At 40.7% G+C, this 16,753-nt stretch overlaps 1 protein-coding gene across 1 annotated transcript in view; it reads right to left on the bottom strand.

The window, feature by feature from the left end:
* LOC146812054 (fer-1-like protein 4) overlaps window positions 1-16,753 on the bottom strand; it is a 1,053,957-nt gene that overhangs the window by 725,655 nt on the left and 311,549 nt on the right. The window contains exons 12-14 of the mRNA XM_085619061.1: window positions 16,420-16,579; window positions 16,137-16,320; window positions 7,168-7,354 (exon numbers count right to left, since the gene is read on the bottom strand). Coding sequence (XP_085475187.1) covers window positions 7,168-7,354; window positions 16,137-16,320; window positions 16,420-16,579 — 531 coding nt within the window. The remainder of the gene's footprint in view (window positions 1-7,167; window positions 7,355-16,136; window positions 16,321-16,419; window positions 16,580-16,753) is intronic.

The following is a 16,753-nucleotide window of genomic DNA, read 5'->3' as shown; positions in this document are numbered from 1 at the left end:
GGAGGACCTGGCTGGGCAGTTTGGGCTGGACTGTTACCATGAGGAACAGGGTCAAGACTGATTTGCATGAGGCTGGGTCCAAACTGAGGTGGCATGGTGAGCAAATGAAAGATGGGTTGTAGTGCTACCCCAAGTGATTGCCAGTGGTTAGACTTATAGCAAGTAGCCTACCATCACCTTTTGTGTGTTTCATGTACCACCCTAAGTGGCACGGGTATACCCAGACGTTGGTCCCAAGCTCACTGTGTCACTGAAACCAAGTTGTACCTGGCTGATGAGCCCATAACTAGGGCAAAACTGGTCCAGGGTTGCTTGTATTCCGGTTCAGGAAAGATCTGGCTGGGCAGTTTGCCTGAACTGTTACCATGAGGAACAGGGTCAAGACTGATTTGCATAAGGCTGGGTCCAAACTGAGGTGGTATGGTGAGCAAAAGAATGATGGGTTGGAGTTCTACCCCAAGTGATTGCCAGTGGTTAGACTTATTGCAAGTAGCCTCCCATCACCTTTTGTGTGTTTCATGTACCACTCTAAGTGGCATGGGTATGCCCAGATGTTGGTCCCAAGCTCACTGCGCCACTGGAACTAAGCTGAACCTGGTTGAGGAGTCCATAATTAGGTCAAAACTGGTCCTGGGTTGCTTGTGTTCCGGTTTAGGGAAGACCTAGCAGAGCAGTTCAGACTGTACTGTTTACATGAGGAATAGGGGCAAGACTGATTTGCATATGGCTGGATCCAAACTGAGGTGGCATGGTAATCAAAAGAACGATGTGTTAGAGTGCTACCCCGAGCGATTGACAGTGTTTAGACTTATTGCAAGCAGCCTCCCATCACCTTTTGTGTGTCTCAGGTACAAGAGGTCCCCATGAAGAAACAATAGAAAACTCGAATGCATGGGGATGAAAAAGTGGTCTGTGCTGCCACGGGGTGTCCGAGGAACTATGAGAAAACATGGAAGCTACGGAGGGAGTTTTATGGTCTGCAGATGGACTGCCTACAGCTGACACTAGACTCAGTGCAGAGTACAGTCCCCCATGCCCCAGTGGGGCCGGGTCCTCCATCTCGGGTGCTACCCTTAACCCCCCCCCTTTCACTTGTCTCCTGGACACTTGCAAAATGTACTGTGTTGGTCTCTTTGTACAAGGGACTGAGTACCAATGCAGATTTGCCATGTGCTTCTCTTGGTGTAATGTGGGTATGCCTATTGTGATTGTTTCTGAATAAAAAGCTAATAAAAAGAATTGTAGTAAGGGACAAGCAATCAACACAGAAAAGACATAGCTTTTGCAAGGAGGGTTAGAATTCACCACATTAGGAGCCTCACCTTCTGACTAATCCGCACAATTCCTTTGGTAACTATTAAATAATGCTTCGCCTCGCCCGTGAAAAGCAGCGGATCATGTATCAGAGCTATGATATTTCCTTCTATCCAGATTTTAAACCAACGGTGCAAGCGGCACTCAGGGAATTTACCGCAGTAAAAAAGAAACTTAGAGACTTGGAAATACCTTACGCTATGCTATATCCTGCGAAACTGCGTGTCACCCACGATGGAAGGTCAAGAATATTGACTAAGCTGAAGGCTGTCCAAGACTTCATAAAACACGGCTCCCCTAAGTGGAAATCCAAGGAGCACTCTCCATCTACGTCACAGACCGAGTGCGGTAATGACGAACTCTACACAACACATCCATAACATGTTAAGATTACATGATGCTGAAGGGGCTACTATGTGTTGCTTGATGACGTCTGCTATTGCATGAACGCGGACAGGAGGTAAGCTCTTTACACTGGGGAAAAATATACAGCATATACATAAGATACTTAGATGATTTGCATACCACTGTGTCATGACTGACTGTGAAATAGATACCTCATGGCACGTATGCTGGACATGGTGGCTGTGCGTATGCAGTATAGCGCAGAAGCAATAGTGAGCGTACACAGTCAACACTGATTATAAACCACTAAATGGAGACTGAAATGAGCTGTAACGAATGCCATCTATGCTCGTACTATACAGTGAGCGATGTATACAAGAGAACTAGACACACCTAGTGACTTAACCCCCTGTGGTACGTACTACTTACTCTAAATGTAATGTATGTTTTTTTTTATTATAATTATTATTATTAATAGGCACTGAATCACTAAACACAAATTCATGCACAGATTAGATAGCAATGGGGAACAGTAAATCTTTACTGATGGGGCAGACATCAGTACTCAGCAAATGGACCTAAGATAAGCAAGTACATAAGTATAGATATGTGCGAAGGGGGACATACGAAAGAAGGGCAACATGAACTCTAGGTGCTCCCAGACTAATGCTACAAACGATAGATTTATGCGAGATGTTTGTTGAGACCAGACAAAAGGTTTGAATATACCATTTGAAATGTTGATAGTTATACACCCATTTAGACCATCTACGTTCCGGCGCATTCGCTATGCGGGTGTTAATGTGTGCACCTAGCGGCCCCTCACTGGGTGATCCCCGACAAACTTGGATGTTAAATGTTTGGATTATGGGGTTATTTCTTTGGCATATTTGGGATGCTGAAGTGGGTGGGGGGTTAAGGTTTTTTTTTTGATTTCCCAGAAACAGATATAACAACTGTTAGAACTTGCTCACGCATGCATGGAACTGCATATTACCAGGCCACTCACTAGAGCGCATCACTGTGTGTTGATATTGCATTGCACATACAATAACACACTTCACTACTCACGCCAAAATGGAAAATAAGAAAACAGACTCTAACCTATGCATGTTAACATGGAATGTCCGTGGGCTTAACAATCCCCGGAAGATAAGGCAATTACTTACATACTTAGATCGGAACCATGTAAACATTGCATTACTACAAGAAACACACTTAGCGAAAGGTACTAAATATTCATTGGGTAATAGATGGGCTGAGATAACACTGACATTTTCCTATTCAAATTATGCAAGAGGAGTACTTATACTTGTTAAAAAGGGGACCCATTTTATAATCGACCAAACACTGTTGGACGAACGTGGTAGCTATATTATAATCACTGGACATGTGCGAGGTAACCGAATTGGCCCAGTTAACACATATGGTCCTAATGTGGATGATCCTGCATTTTTCAACAATATCTGGGGCAGGTTGAGAACTTTACCACAGATGGAAATATTGTGGGACGGTGACCTCAATTTATCACTTAATGAAGAACTGGACAGATCGGGCACCACAAAAAAAACCCATAAACGAGCACTCAGAGTACTGCAGGAGGGAATGTCTGAATTTGGATTATTCGATTTTTGGAGATCACGCAATCCTCATGAACTAGAAGGCACGCATGTCTCTATGTACCACAATAGCTGGGCACGTATAGATTATTGGTTGGCAACAAACATAGCCAGCACATGGATAAGGGATATACAACACCTCGCCAGGACATTATCTGATCATAACCCTATAACGCTTACACTGGATCTTCCAAACTGCACTCCTCCACCCTTCATCTGGTGCTTTATTGCTAAGGCTTTGCTAGACCCTCTCTATAACGCGACCATACACGATGCCATAGAAGAATATTTTTGCATTAACACGAACTCCGTAACAGTGCTAGCATGCTCTGAGAGGCTTTTAAAGCCACTATACGTGGTGTTTGCATTAGTACAAATGCTGGTATACTACGTGACATTCTAACCCAATTGAACAAATGTGAGGATAACCTAAGACAGCTGGAAACAGACTTTGAATGTACACAAAATGCTGCCACACTAGGAGACATAAAAGAACGATTGGTTGAATATCAAGAATTAGCAGACAGTGAACTACGATACCTGTTGCACCGCCAGAAGGCTAGAACATATGGGGAAGGGGGTAGGCCGGGCCGCATATTAGCGCAAAAAATATGTAATCCACGTATCACGCATGTGGTCACTAATATTAAAAATGCACAAGGCATACAACAATATGCCACAGCCGATATACTCAAAACCTTCATGGCTACCTATAGCAACCTATATGCAACACGTGACACTGCTGACACTCATGAGATTCTCGACTATCTGGAAGACATTGCTATTGCTTGGTTGTCAGATAACCAGAGAGAATACTTAGCACCACCGATAACAGTAGAGGAAGTCGCAGACGCCATAAAATACACTCCCAAGTGGCAAGGCATCCGGCCCGGACGGGTTCACAGGAGAATTTTACAAAGTGTATGCAGACCTCCTATGTCCATATCTTGTAGAAATGTACAGAGATGCGCATGAAAACCAAATATTACCGCCCACATTACGAGAAGCCCTCATTGTGGCACTGTTGTAACCTGATAAAGACCCTGCTTGTAGTGATTTGTACCGTCCACTGTCGTTAATAAATACAGAGACCAAAATTTTAGCAAAATAATTGCTACCAGGCTACAACCGCTAATGCAAAACATTATACTGCCCGACCAATCTAGTTTTATTCCCCACCGCTCTACGTCTCATAATATATGCACCCTATTTTCTCTATCACACCAGCTTAACCCTGAGCTAGAGGCAGCGGCGGTTTTACTCGACGCTGCCAAGGCCTTCGATTCAGTGGAGTGGACATGGATCCATGTTCTATACAACAAGCCAGTGGCGAGAATAAAAGTAAATCTACATGTCTCGGACGTTATCCAAATACAACGTGGCACCTCTCGCTGCTGCTATTTGCTATAGCGCTAGAGCTGTTAGCATGTAAGTTACGCCAACAACATGCAGCTACCGCCTGGCAATTCCCCCAACGCCCGATAAGCATATCACTGTACGCAGACGATATGGTGCTATATGTAAGAAAACCCCATATTCACTCATCCCCATTATTACGGGAATACATTACATTTGGCAGACACTCAGGACTCCAGATCAATTGGAGCAAATCCACAATTATACCCCTTACAGATATCACTAACCCAACTCCAGTAGAATTTGCCCTAGAATGGCAGACAGACCCTGTAAAATATTTAGGTATCTGGTATCATAGGGAACCTGATGTGGTGATACCGGAGAACTATGGTACGGCAATCTCTAAGATAGAGGAGAAAATAGACAGATGGATTCACCTCCCATTATCATTAGCAGATAGAATGGCCATAGTGAAAATGGTCATTCTACCAAAAATATTATACCTTTTCAACAACATTCCGATAACTCCTCCTGCAACAGTATTCAAGAGGCTCACCGCCTGCGTAAATCACCTTATATGGGCCGGGAAGACAGCACGAATAGAACTACGCACGTTGACACTGCTGTACATCAAAGGGGAATTTGCTGTACCAGACCTTGTACTATACTATCTATGTGCACAAGCGCAATATGCGCACTATTGGTTCTTTCCGATAAGGTACCTGCCACATACAGCAGTGGAAGATGGGGATGCTAATCCGATCCCACTTAGATGTATTCTGCCACATTCACGCCCACCTCTCAGCAGAACTGAAATAAATACCATAAAGACTACGAACACAGCATGGCAACGTTTGGGGAAACTGACGGAGAAGCTACCTTTATATGGGCCAGATCTACCTCTCCAGCACCACCCTGCACTGACAGTAACACATACTGGAAATGGCGTATCAATACTACAACAAATCGGAATAACTACTATGGGGGATTTATATATAGACGGTCACTTCATTGAGGAAGCAGATCTCGCTTACATAAATAATCAAACATTACTTTTCAAATTCACATTCCACAGACTCAGGGGGGCTATCAAGGATTTATACGCCACGTTTCCAGCTGAACCACCGACATTGGCGGCGCTACAAATGATCATTACCAGCCCAAATAATGCCCACATGTTCTCCAAGCTCTTTAAATTATTACAAGACGATATCGCAGGAAACACTAACAAAGCTAGAGACCGGTGGAGTTCTCAATTAATTATGCCACTGCAGGAGGAAGAATGGCAAACTAGCTGTACACTAACAGCCCTGCATACACCAAATGGCAACCTCTGCCTAATTCACCATAAATATCTACATCAAATATACCACACCCCACTTAAATTATTTAAATGTGGATTAAGGGCAGATGCTAACTGTGTACGCTGTGGAGAAGACAATGCAGACTTCATACTGTTAGTGTGGAGAATGCTCCAAAATCTATCAATATTGGGAGGACGTCGTGGAGACACTAGGGCAAAAATTGGAAACATCAATAGAATGTACAGTGAAAGTCTGCCTGCTGGGAAGAGTGGGAAAGATGAAAACTGTCAAACGCAGACTTTGTATTATAGCATTGTTGATGGCGAAAAGACGTGTATCCATGTACTGGGGAGGTAGAGGGTCGCCTAATAAGAAACAATGGTTAACTGATCTTGTCTACTGTAAAGACACCTTGAACACATATGAAGAAGAATTCCCAATGGGTGCCAGACCAAAAGACTATTGGCTCCCCTTATCCGAATATTTAAGATCTAATCCAGATTGGCAGTCCACTTCAGCTGAATAGTGGCATATGTTGTTCTGGACTGTATCCATATAAAGTGTTACGCTGTATCTGCATTATAAATGTGCTTTCTGTAAATGCTATTCATCCTGCATTACTGTATTCTGGGATGTTTACTTTAGTTTGAATTGTTTTTATGACACTGACATAACTTGTATGCACATGGTGAAAATTTCAATTAAAAAAAAAACTATTAAATTATGCTACTGCAATGCAGTGGCAAATTAGCTACATGGCAAATTCGTTTAGATTGGAGCTTTGAAATGGAAAGAGGCATGGAGGCAAAGGTTGGGATAAAGCCATCACCAAGAAATACATTAATTTGATATTGTTGCATTGGCTGGACTGGTACATACGGTTTGGCATCAAAGCCAGATTCTGTAGCTATCCAAGTACCAAAATAAGAAGCATGTTAGACAAAAACAATGAACAAAATGTAGTGGGTCATGTCTGTGCCAAAACAGTGGCACTCCTTGTTAGGCCAGATCAACTGTTACATACTCTCTACATCTAGTCCTAGTTTACATGTCAAGCTCCCTCTAGGAATATTTTGTACAAGTGTTCATGTTTATGTGGCTGTACTATCAGTACCACCGTGTGGGTCCAAGATGACACTTCTTTCAGCCCGCAGGAAGATCAGTTCCATTACATAATATATTCATGTGTTAGTTCAGCAAAATGTTAAATTAACTTTACTGTGTCTTACCGTTTCTACCAGGATCTGATATTTTCTCTATATCAATGAAGTGAGTAGCCAATGCCACGTCGCCAATGTTAGCATCATCGAGAACTTGAACTTTTATTTTTCTGGCAAGAGGAGGAAACATTTCAATGAAACTAATCTGCTCGTTCCATTCAGGTTCTGTGGTGTCATTCTCCACTGATGTTTCACCCTGAAAGTCAAAATATCAAGTCAAAACAGGGCTCCCAAGTCATGCCTTCAAGTAGGACATGAATACTCATCCTCTGTGTCACTAGCCCCACTTGATCAGAATACTCTACGGTCAACTGCTCTGGGGCTTTGTTTTCTGAACACATTTTGAGCGGGCTAAGATGAAATGATGGCCCTAAAGTGGCACCACCATATTGACAGAAGCACCGTCCTCATAAACAAACCTCCCCACCGGCGGCTCTTTTTAAATAGGGCGAGTGATCTGCCACGGGGTGGGTTGGGCGGGCTCTGCTGCTCTAGCTGCACCAGTGTTCTCAGTGGGTCCTCCACCATGGCCTAAATGACTCCCAAACTCTCAAATTCCAACATAAACATCTGCAGCACATTCACAAATACACAAATATGGCCTTAACTCATCTTTAAAAGTAAATACAACATGACTTATTATACCAAACATACGTTAGGGCTATATTAGTGCATTTAATGATTCAGCTGTTGTTTTGAGGGATGGGATGTTGTCCTTTGTTAATTTAAAAGCAATAATTTAGCACCTCAATTTCAACATGCCACTTTTTTTGAGATTTTGTAAAACATTTAAAAAATGTACTATAAACACACATTACCGCCTTTTTTCAACCTTTGATGATTTTAATAGTTTAAATGAGTGTTATGAAGAACGCCAGATGGAGTTACTTATCCATCTCAATGGGTATTATTTTCACGATTGTTTAGTGGTGTCATGCGCTGAACCTATAGCAAATATGTGTTTTGGTTGCATTTGTAGTAGCAAATGCTTATTCTCAATATGATATTGGTTAAAATGATGAAGTTCTGCATGTAAGAATTTAAATGGTGAGTGTGCGCCATAGCCGAGGTCCAGGGGACCTGCTAGGGTCCCCCAAAGTCATTTTCTGCTTGCATTTTCATACAGGGCAGACTGCCATGAAAGGGCAGGAAGAGAGGGAAATTGCAACCCTGACGGCGGAGCCAAGGCTGGTTCCGCTGGCATTTCGGGATTACATTTCCGACCTCCGCCCCTGCGGGCTGTGTGAGCCAGTCAGAAGCAGAGCAATATCACCCCGGGGGTTTCCCTCCGACCGCCAGTATCGTAATAAGGCGGTTGGACTGAAACCCTTGATGTTGGGTGGAAAGCATCTGACGAGCTGTCAGATGGCTTTCCGCCTGACATCATAATGAGGCCCATAGTGAATGTGTTAAGTTAGGTTATATATTTTAAAATTATTTTTTCATTTTTTATGCAGTATTATACATTAGTCTGTGCTTGGTTTAACTACGCTCATGTTCTGATGATGACCCAATAACTTGGCAAGGGTTGAAATGCATTCAACAATTGTTTGGCTGATAAGAAAATCATTGACTGATTATATACTGAAAACCTTTCCAGCACTTTTGAACAACTACTACTTTTAGAAACACCATTCAGTAAATGATGTAAAAAAAAATCTGTGTTCTTTTTACTGTTCATTCTTTTCAACTGTGATCACTTTTTGCACTTCCTGCACAATTTTTGTTCACTGCATGTTCAAACAGTACATCGAGCACCTATTGCACATATTTTAATTAAGAAATGTGTATGCTGCATGATATTGCAAAAAATATTGAGATACAGAAATGTCGGAAAAAAATATTGTGAAACAAAAATATTGCGATGCAGAAATATTGTCAAGAAGATCGACTTTTTTCAGGTAATATCATCGCTAAGAATATCGTTGTTGTTAATATAATTTTCAAGGAAATAAATGTAAAAAATATCATTTTAAAATATCTTAATGTGTTTTAGTTCATATATTAATTGTATATGTCATTATTGTTTGTATATTTGTTAATAACATTTCTTAATAAAATGTGTAATTTTAAGTGATTTCAAATTTTTTATTTAATTGTTAATAGTAATTTATAGTGTCGTAGTGGGTTGTTAGGTTTGTAGGGATATGGGGTGGGAAGTTATTCAATAATTAACAATTAATTTATTTAAAAAGTATTTAATTGATTATTGAGTGAAATGCATAATTATAGTTTTTAGTTTTATTTTATGTGTGGTCTGCTGGGATTGTAGGTGTATAGGGTGGAAAGTTAATTAAGTAGTGATTAATTAACTATTAAGGTATTAATAATGAATTGATTATTAATATTGTAAATTGTGTAATATTTATATATTAGTCATACTTTAGGTGCAGGCTGCTGGGCTGTGGGGGTATAGAGTGGGAAGATAATAAAGTAATAATTAATTAACAATTATTTATTGTTATTAAATATTTAATTGATAATTAATTATGTACATTATGTGATATTGATTTATTTTAGTTATATTTAAGTTGCAGGCTGCTAGGTTTGTGGGGGTATCGGGGGGACAATAACTAATAATAAATAATTATTAATTGTTAATTATTAGTTTATTGATGATCAATTATGTAACTTGTGTTATACTTATTTAATTTAGTTATATTTTGAGAGTGGTCTGCTAGGTTTGTGGGGGGTTAGTGTAAGAAGTTAATAAAGAAATGATTAAATATCATTTTTAAATTTACTAATTAATTATTAAATTGTTTATTAATCTACATTGTTTATTTGTTTTTTTATTCTTTAGATATACAAATGTTGTGGGGTTAATTAATAATGTTCACATTAAGAGTTTTATGTTTGTTCTAAATTAATAGGATTATTCAAATATGTAATGTGTTTGAAGTGAAGTACTTTCCCTACTGTCGCAGAGACTGGAGTAAGAATAGTAAATGTAACCCTTCCGAACTCCAACGCTTTCCCTACTGTTGCACAGACTGGAGTGGGAATAGTAAATCTTACCCTTCCTAAGTCCGATACTTTCCCTACTGGTAACATGTTTGGAGTGGGAATAGTATAAGTAACCCCTTTGAAATCCTACTCTTTCATTTCTGTTGCATAAAGTGGAGTGGGAATAGTATCAATGGTGGCCGGCACGGAGCGGGGGTGGCGGGGTGGGGGGGGAGGAGAAACGGAAATGCTAAAAAATATATATTTTAAAACCCACTTACCTTATCGCCATGTCCCGCGCCCCTGCCCTGTCTCTCCTACGTTGGACTCATCAAAACAGCAACCAGGAAGCACACCCCGGCTCCCCTGACCAATCACAAAGCTGCAGTGCAGCGTTGTGATTGGTCTGAGCGCTGTGGTTCGGTGCTCAGACAGAAACTGGGGGCCTGGGCATGTTCTCCATGCAGGCTGTATTGGAGCCTTCCTTGTGAACATGCAAAGTGTGCATGACTGTTTGGCCAGTCCTAGAGGGCCAGCCAAGCATTCATGCACACTTTGAGTGGGCAAACCACTCCTCCTCTGCCCTGCCCTGCTCTGAGAGCAGAGCAGCCCGTCTGCCTGCAAAGAAGCTGGAAACAATAAAATAATAATAGCAAATTATTATTATTTAACTTTTCCTTTGTCATACTGCTTAAAAGCAGAGGGGCGACACTCTTCCGCCTTAGTGGAGGAGCCGCCACTGAATAGTATATCTATTATTCCCAAACTTCGGTACTTTCTTGATATTTTTTAAATACCTATTATTAGTTTTTTTTAAATGTTATATTATTTGTTCATAAATATATATATATTTACTTTTATACTATTTTTAGCAAATTACTTTTTGGGATTTTATAGTTTTTAATATTCAATTAATTTTGTATTTTATTTAATGTTTTTTAGTTGATTTGTAAATGTTTTTATTTTATATATATAAATAAATATCAAGAAGACAACTTCCAACAGCCTTGAAGATCCTTCAACTGCCAAAGGAAAGAGTACACGAGCCTGGCTTTGGTGCTGGTTTTCTTTTATTTGCCCAGAGCGACGGCCATAACGTTTCGGCTCCGTGGAGCCTTGATCACATGACCTATAAATAAATATATATTTTTTACATATACACATATATTACCACAAAACCTTCCCCATCAAAGAAAAAGAGACGGTAGTCTGGGAAAGAATAGATTCTCTGCAGTTTATTCTATCGGGTCACCCCGGGTGATTCATAACAGCACTAGCCATAGTGCTTCAACGTGCACCACCAGCGTTCAGGAAGCAAGTCGACCTAACCGCACCTTTCTGGAAATATAAATATAAATATAAAATATATATATATATATATATTCACTTAAAAAACCATAGGTTTCACACATGTTATAGTTAGGTGGACATTTCACTGGTAAAAAACCAATGAAATTCCCCCGTTATAGTTAGTTGAGATAACTATAACTCGCGCGCCCGCAATCCTCTGCACACGACATCACTCATGACATGGTCAGTGGCCTCACTCATGAGATCACTGATGACATCATCCTTGTGATAGAGTGGCGGTCGCGCGAGTTACAGTTATCTCAACTAACTATAACGGGGGAATTTCATTGTTTTTTTACGAGTGAAATGTCCACCTAACTATAACATGTGTGAAACCTATGGGTTTTTAAGTGAATTTACAAGGTTTTTTAAATGCTAATTCCTAACTATAACGTGTGTGAAACCTCTGTTTTTTTCAGTGAATTTGTACGTTTTTTTAAATGCTAAGTTATGTATTTCTTATTATATTTTTTATATATTTATTTTACAATAAACAAAGTTTTTTTTTTTTAATGGTTTTTCACCGTGCGCGCACCGTGCGCGCACCCCGCGATTTAAATAAATAAAATTAAAATGTTTTTTTCTGCCTTCGGGGTCCTTCAGGGACCCCCTGACAAAGGCTAGGGGGTCAGGAACTCTCTACCCTGCCCCCTTTTCACGTTCGCCACCTTCCTTTTTCACTCTCGCACTCAAAACAAACAAAATGGCGGCCGACACTTCCTGATTTCGACCGATTCGAACGTTGACTGACATGTAACCACCAATCAGAAATACGTTTGCGCACGTTAGGGTGCGCGCACCGTGCGCGGCTATAGATATTTATGTACTTTAACTGCAATTTTCTCAGGAACTACTGAACAGATTGACTCCATATATGCAAAAGGCACATCCCTGACCTGAGGACTACCTCTTTGCCAAATTTCAAGTAATTCTGTTCAGCCGTTCGGGCTGTACCTTCGACTAAAGGTCCTATGGGAAAATGCATGGGGATAACGTGTTTTGGGACCCCCCTTTTTTCTCGGCCCCCGCTTGATGAATCCCCCCGAGACTTTCAGGGTAGGAGCTGAGCGGAGCGCCCCATTAGTTTTGAAAATTTCGCGAGGATTCGTCAACCGGCGCCAAAGTTATTCAAAATAGAAATTTGAGATTTCCTATAAATATATAATGTAGAATATATATTTTGAATTCTAATTTTACATTATACATATATAAATATGTATATATAAATATACAGACATAGTAAGATACGAAAGAACTAGCAGCCAGGTTGTAGACAGCTGCACTGCCTAGACATGTCACACAAGTGTATTAAGATATTGCCCACCTCAAATGGCCAGCTGCTATAGGACCATGAATAAGAGAGATTGACACAAGGTATGAGAGGCAATATACAGTGGAGCGTAAAAATGAAGTAAAATAAAGCAGTACAGAATATATCACAAAGAGCGAGTCCACGACGTTGCTTGTGCTTCTATGTTTTAATTCAAGTTGTTGGTGAGATTCAGTACAGCCAAACTGTACTGAATCTCACCAACAACTTGAATTAAAACATTACTCTAGAAGCTCACTCTTTGTGATATATTCTGTACTGCTTTATTTTACTTCATTTTTACGCTCCACTGTATATTGCCTCTCATACCTTGTGTCAATTTACAGACATATATGAGTGTTTATATAAGTATATATGTATATATAGTATTAAATATTATTAAAATGTATTTAATGTATATTATAATAATGTTATATGTTAAAATATTTAAGATTTACTATTTTAAACTATATATATTAAAAAACATGTTTTTAACGATATTAGTGTGAAAAAATATTTTCTTTTCAATATTTTTGTACTTACCATTATAAGTCTAGGGACCCAAAATTATTGTAATCGATATTTTGGACACAATATTTGTGTATCACGATATTGTTGTTTTAAATATTGTGTCAGAGATCAATGATGCATATATCTAAATATTGGTAAAAATATTACGTTTCTAAAGGGCATATGTTTGGGGTCATATTCGTTTCTTGATAATGAGATGCTTAGAACAATACACAGGCTAAGTTTTGTGCTGAACTGATAAATTCGTTTAAATATCGCTACCTAATCGGACGCTATTGTTTTGCAATTATATATGCCACTGTCCTATTGGGTCTACAGGTTTCTCCTGTAGTAAAAATGTCAGCTCCAATTTTACTACATCCTTCATCTGGGTTCAAACTGCATGTCAACAAGTCTAAACTATTTGAGTAGAGGTGCACTCCAGGATGTTGCACCCCTCAGTGACGGTATATATGATTATTAAGTATTAACTTATACCTACAATTGCTTTTCTTCCAAGGGTGGTTAATAAAACAGTGCTTGTTCATATTACATGCTTTATGTTGTTTATGCACAGATAAAGAAAGGGTATATATATTTCCAGTAAGGAATGTGGGATGTGCTCACTCATTGTGATTGAGCCAATGTGCAATCATTGCCTTCCACATCAGTCACTGGGACACAGCCTGAAGGAGTAATTGGGTCATTTACAGTTTGATGGATAAATGACATCTGTCAAAATATTGTGGACGCCGCATCTATTTCATTTAGAGGTGGGGATAACCGCAGGGTTTCCTATGGCAGAAACTCAGTCAACTATCTTCTTGGAAACCCCATACCAGTCGACTCATCCACCACTGAGCTGATAGTTTACAGTAACTGTCACCCAATCCTATTTAGGAATGGGTGACCATAACTATGTTTTACTACCTTGGACTGTCGTAAGAAGCTCTTTTGATTCAGGCAGAGAATCAAATAAATCTCCACCCTCAGCGAGAAAACTCCCTGCATGCCAGGGCCATTGACAGTGTGTTTAACACTAACAAATACCTACTTTGGGAGTTTTTTTAATGTTAAGCAAACAAAAATGCCAAATGGTGCCAAAGGAACATGGTACCTGCTTGGATTTTTACTGGGCCTATAGTGGAGCTGCCAGTGTGGGGATCTCTAAGCAAGAGTAAGGGGCCGTTCTCCAACAAGGGAGTGGAAGACATATCCTGCATTGGCCTGGTGGCCAGATCGGCTACTTGCTCTACTATAAATGAGGGCCTAGCCCTCTACATTCTGAGAGGTGTCCAGTACATATTTTGAATGTGCAAAGAAAGCTACCAAGGGGATCGAAAGAGTCATTAAAGAACTGACCGCACTAACAAGGATGGCTGCAAGATCAGATTGAAATACATCACAGGAACACACTCTGCCTAGTTTGAGTAGTTTCTCTGCCTGTGTCAGAATCAGACTGTGCATGACTACATCAGCAGCCTGGAGGTACAACCATTATCTCAGCAGAGAAGCCTCTGGAGAAAGGCGGAGAGAAAGGCACCACAATAAGACCAAGTAGGCAAAGTCACCCAACCTAACGGGAACCTGATTACACATCCTGCAAGTGGGCTCCAAAATGTGAAAGACAGCAGTTATGTGTTGAAAGTTGCCTTACAAGAAAGCAGTCTTGATTAAAGGCCGGGACATGATACCTCATCAGGGGTGCGTTGGTGCAAAAAACATCTGGTGCACTTTTGGGAAAGGGAATAAGCCATTAAACACCAGAACAGCTTTAATCAACATCAAATTGCCCTTTCCAAACAGTAGGACTCACACCTGTGAACAACCTTTCAGAACTTTAACCAACAGGAAACGTACAACATCTATCCTGGCACATTCAGACCCTAATTGTCATTACCTGCTTCATGCCAAAGCCAGCTTTGAAGGGTGAGGTGATCTGGTGTACTATGGCAAGGAGATTGCGGCCACATCCATTGCCTTCACCTACTGAAGCTATGAAGTTTGGAAAGAAACTATCCTGTCAGCGAACTTTAGATGTCAAATGGACCATCACTAAGAAATGCCATCTCTACTTGTATCACATCAGGTTCATGTAACAACAACCTATTGACATGTGTAAATATAACAGCCAAGCACAAGTCACCAATGGCTTTCAGCCGTTGACCCTTTGTCTAGATGTTTGCATCCCTGGGCGTGACAGTCTTCCTGGAAGGATGAAAGCACTCCACAGGACAAAGGCAAGACAGACCATCCTTGCAGTGGCCAATCAGCTGAGAACAGTAGAGGTCCTGTGTGCCAACCCTGATGCCTTCTCTACATACCAAGTGGAGAGTTAGAGGTTAAAGTCTTACTCACAGTGTCACTGATACATACTCACAAATATACTATCAAATCAATTGCTCAATAGTGCCTGTTTGGAGTGTTCCCTAAGAGGTTTGGTAGCCCTCACCCACTAGACTGGCATGTTTTATCATGAATGCTGTGCTGTATCAAAAAGAAGAAAAACAGGTGCTTAAATTGATGTTTGGTCCAGTGCCTGGCACAATGTCCATCTCCTTGGTGCTGACTGCACACCTTTCTAATGCCTTGGATTCCTGCCACTTGTGCCTGCAAGGATCTCACAGCTGACCCATGCTTCTCAATGTGGCTCAGGGACGCTGTCTGGACCTGACTCTAACATACTCTCAGCTCCTACTGAATGGACGCAGGTGAGCCGCCCACATCTGCATCAGTTATTCTTATCCCTCAGCTCCTGAAAGTATCTGCAAACAGCTCTATGTCTCCGCAGCCTCATGCTGCTGTGCCCAGTCCTGTTGAAAGCGGTGTGTTGAGAGATGATGGGGAGTGTGCGCTCTCTCACCTGCTGTCCAGCAAAGGAGACTTGAACGTATGGGTCAATGAAGACTTTCTTCTCCCCCATGATCTTTGAGAAGCTTCCCATGATGCCGGCACTCATGCTGGGCAGGCCCTCCGCTTTGAACACTTTCACACAGATTTTGGCCCAGGGTCGTTCAGCGGGCACCCTTTTAGGCAGCAACAAGTTTCTGTAAAAAAAGAGATAAATGAGAGCCCGCGTCTTTAGAAAAGTATAATGCAAGTAGTGCTACTAGCGTGAAAGGCATGTGGGTGGTCAGCTCACTTACTTCTCAATGTCCTCGTTCTCATTGGCTGTAGTCGGTGGCGGCGGCCTCATGTCTTCACCCTTTGTGATCACTGATATGTTGCATTTAACATAACCTTTGACACCTGCCCGTGTGTCCTTAGGGTCATTGATCACTGCCCATTTTTGAAGAAATCTATGATCTAAGCAAAACAATTCATTATATATTATTTGCATTTAAAAATATAATTTAAATGTCCGTGATAAAAGTAGATCATTGTAAAGTAAGTGGCATACGAGGTCACCTCTTGGTCATTCATTGAGACAAAGTAAGACTTGCAATCTGAATGACAGTTGAGTGGTAATGTTAAATCCCC

Source organism: Triturus cristatus, chromosome 7, assembly GCF_964204655.1.
Source record: "Triturus cristatus chromosome 7, aTriCri1.1, whole genome shotgun sequence".
Classification (NCBI taxonomy): Eukaryota; Metazoa; Chordata; class Amphibia; order Caudata; family Salamandridae; genus Triturus; species Triturus cristatus.
This window is presented reverse-complemented; position numbering and strand designations above follow the sequence as displayed.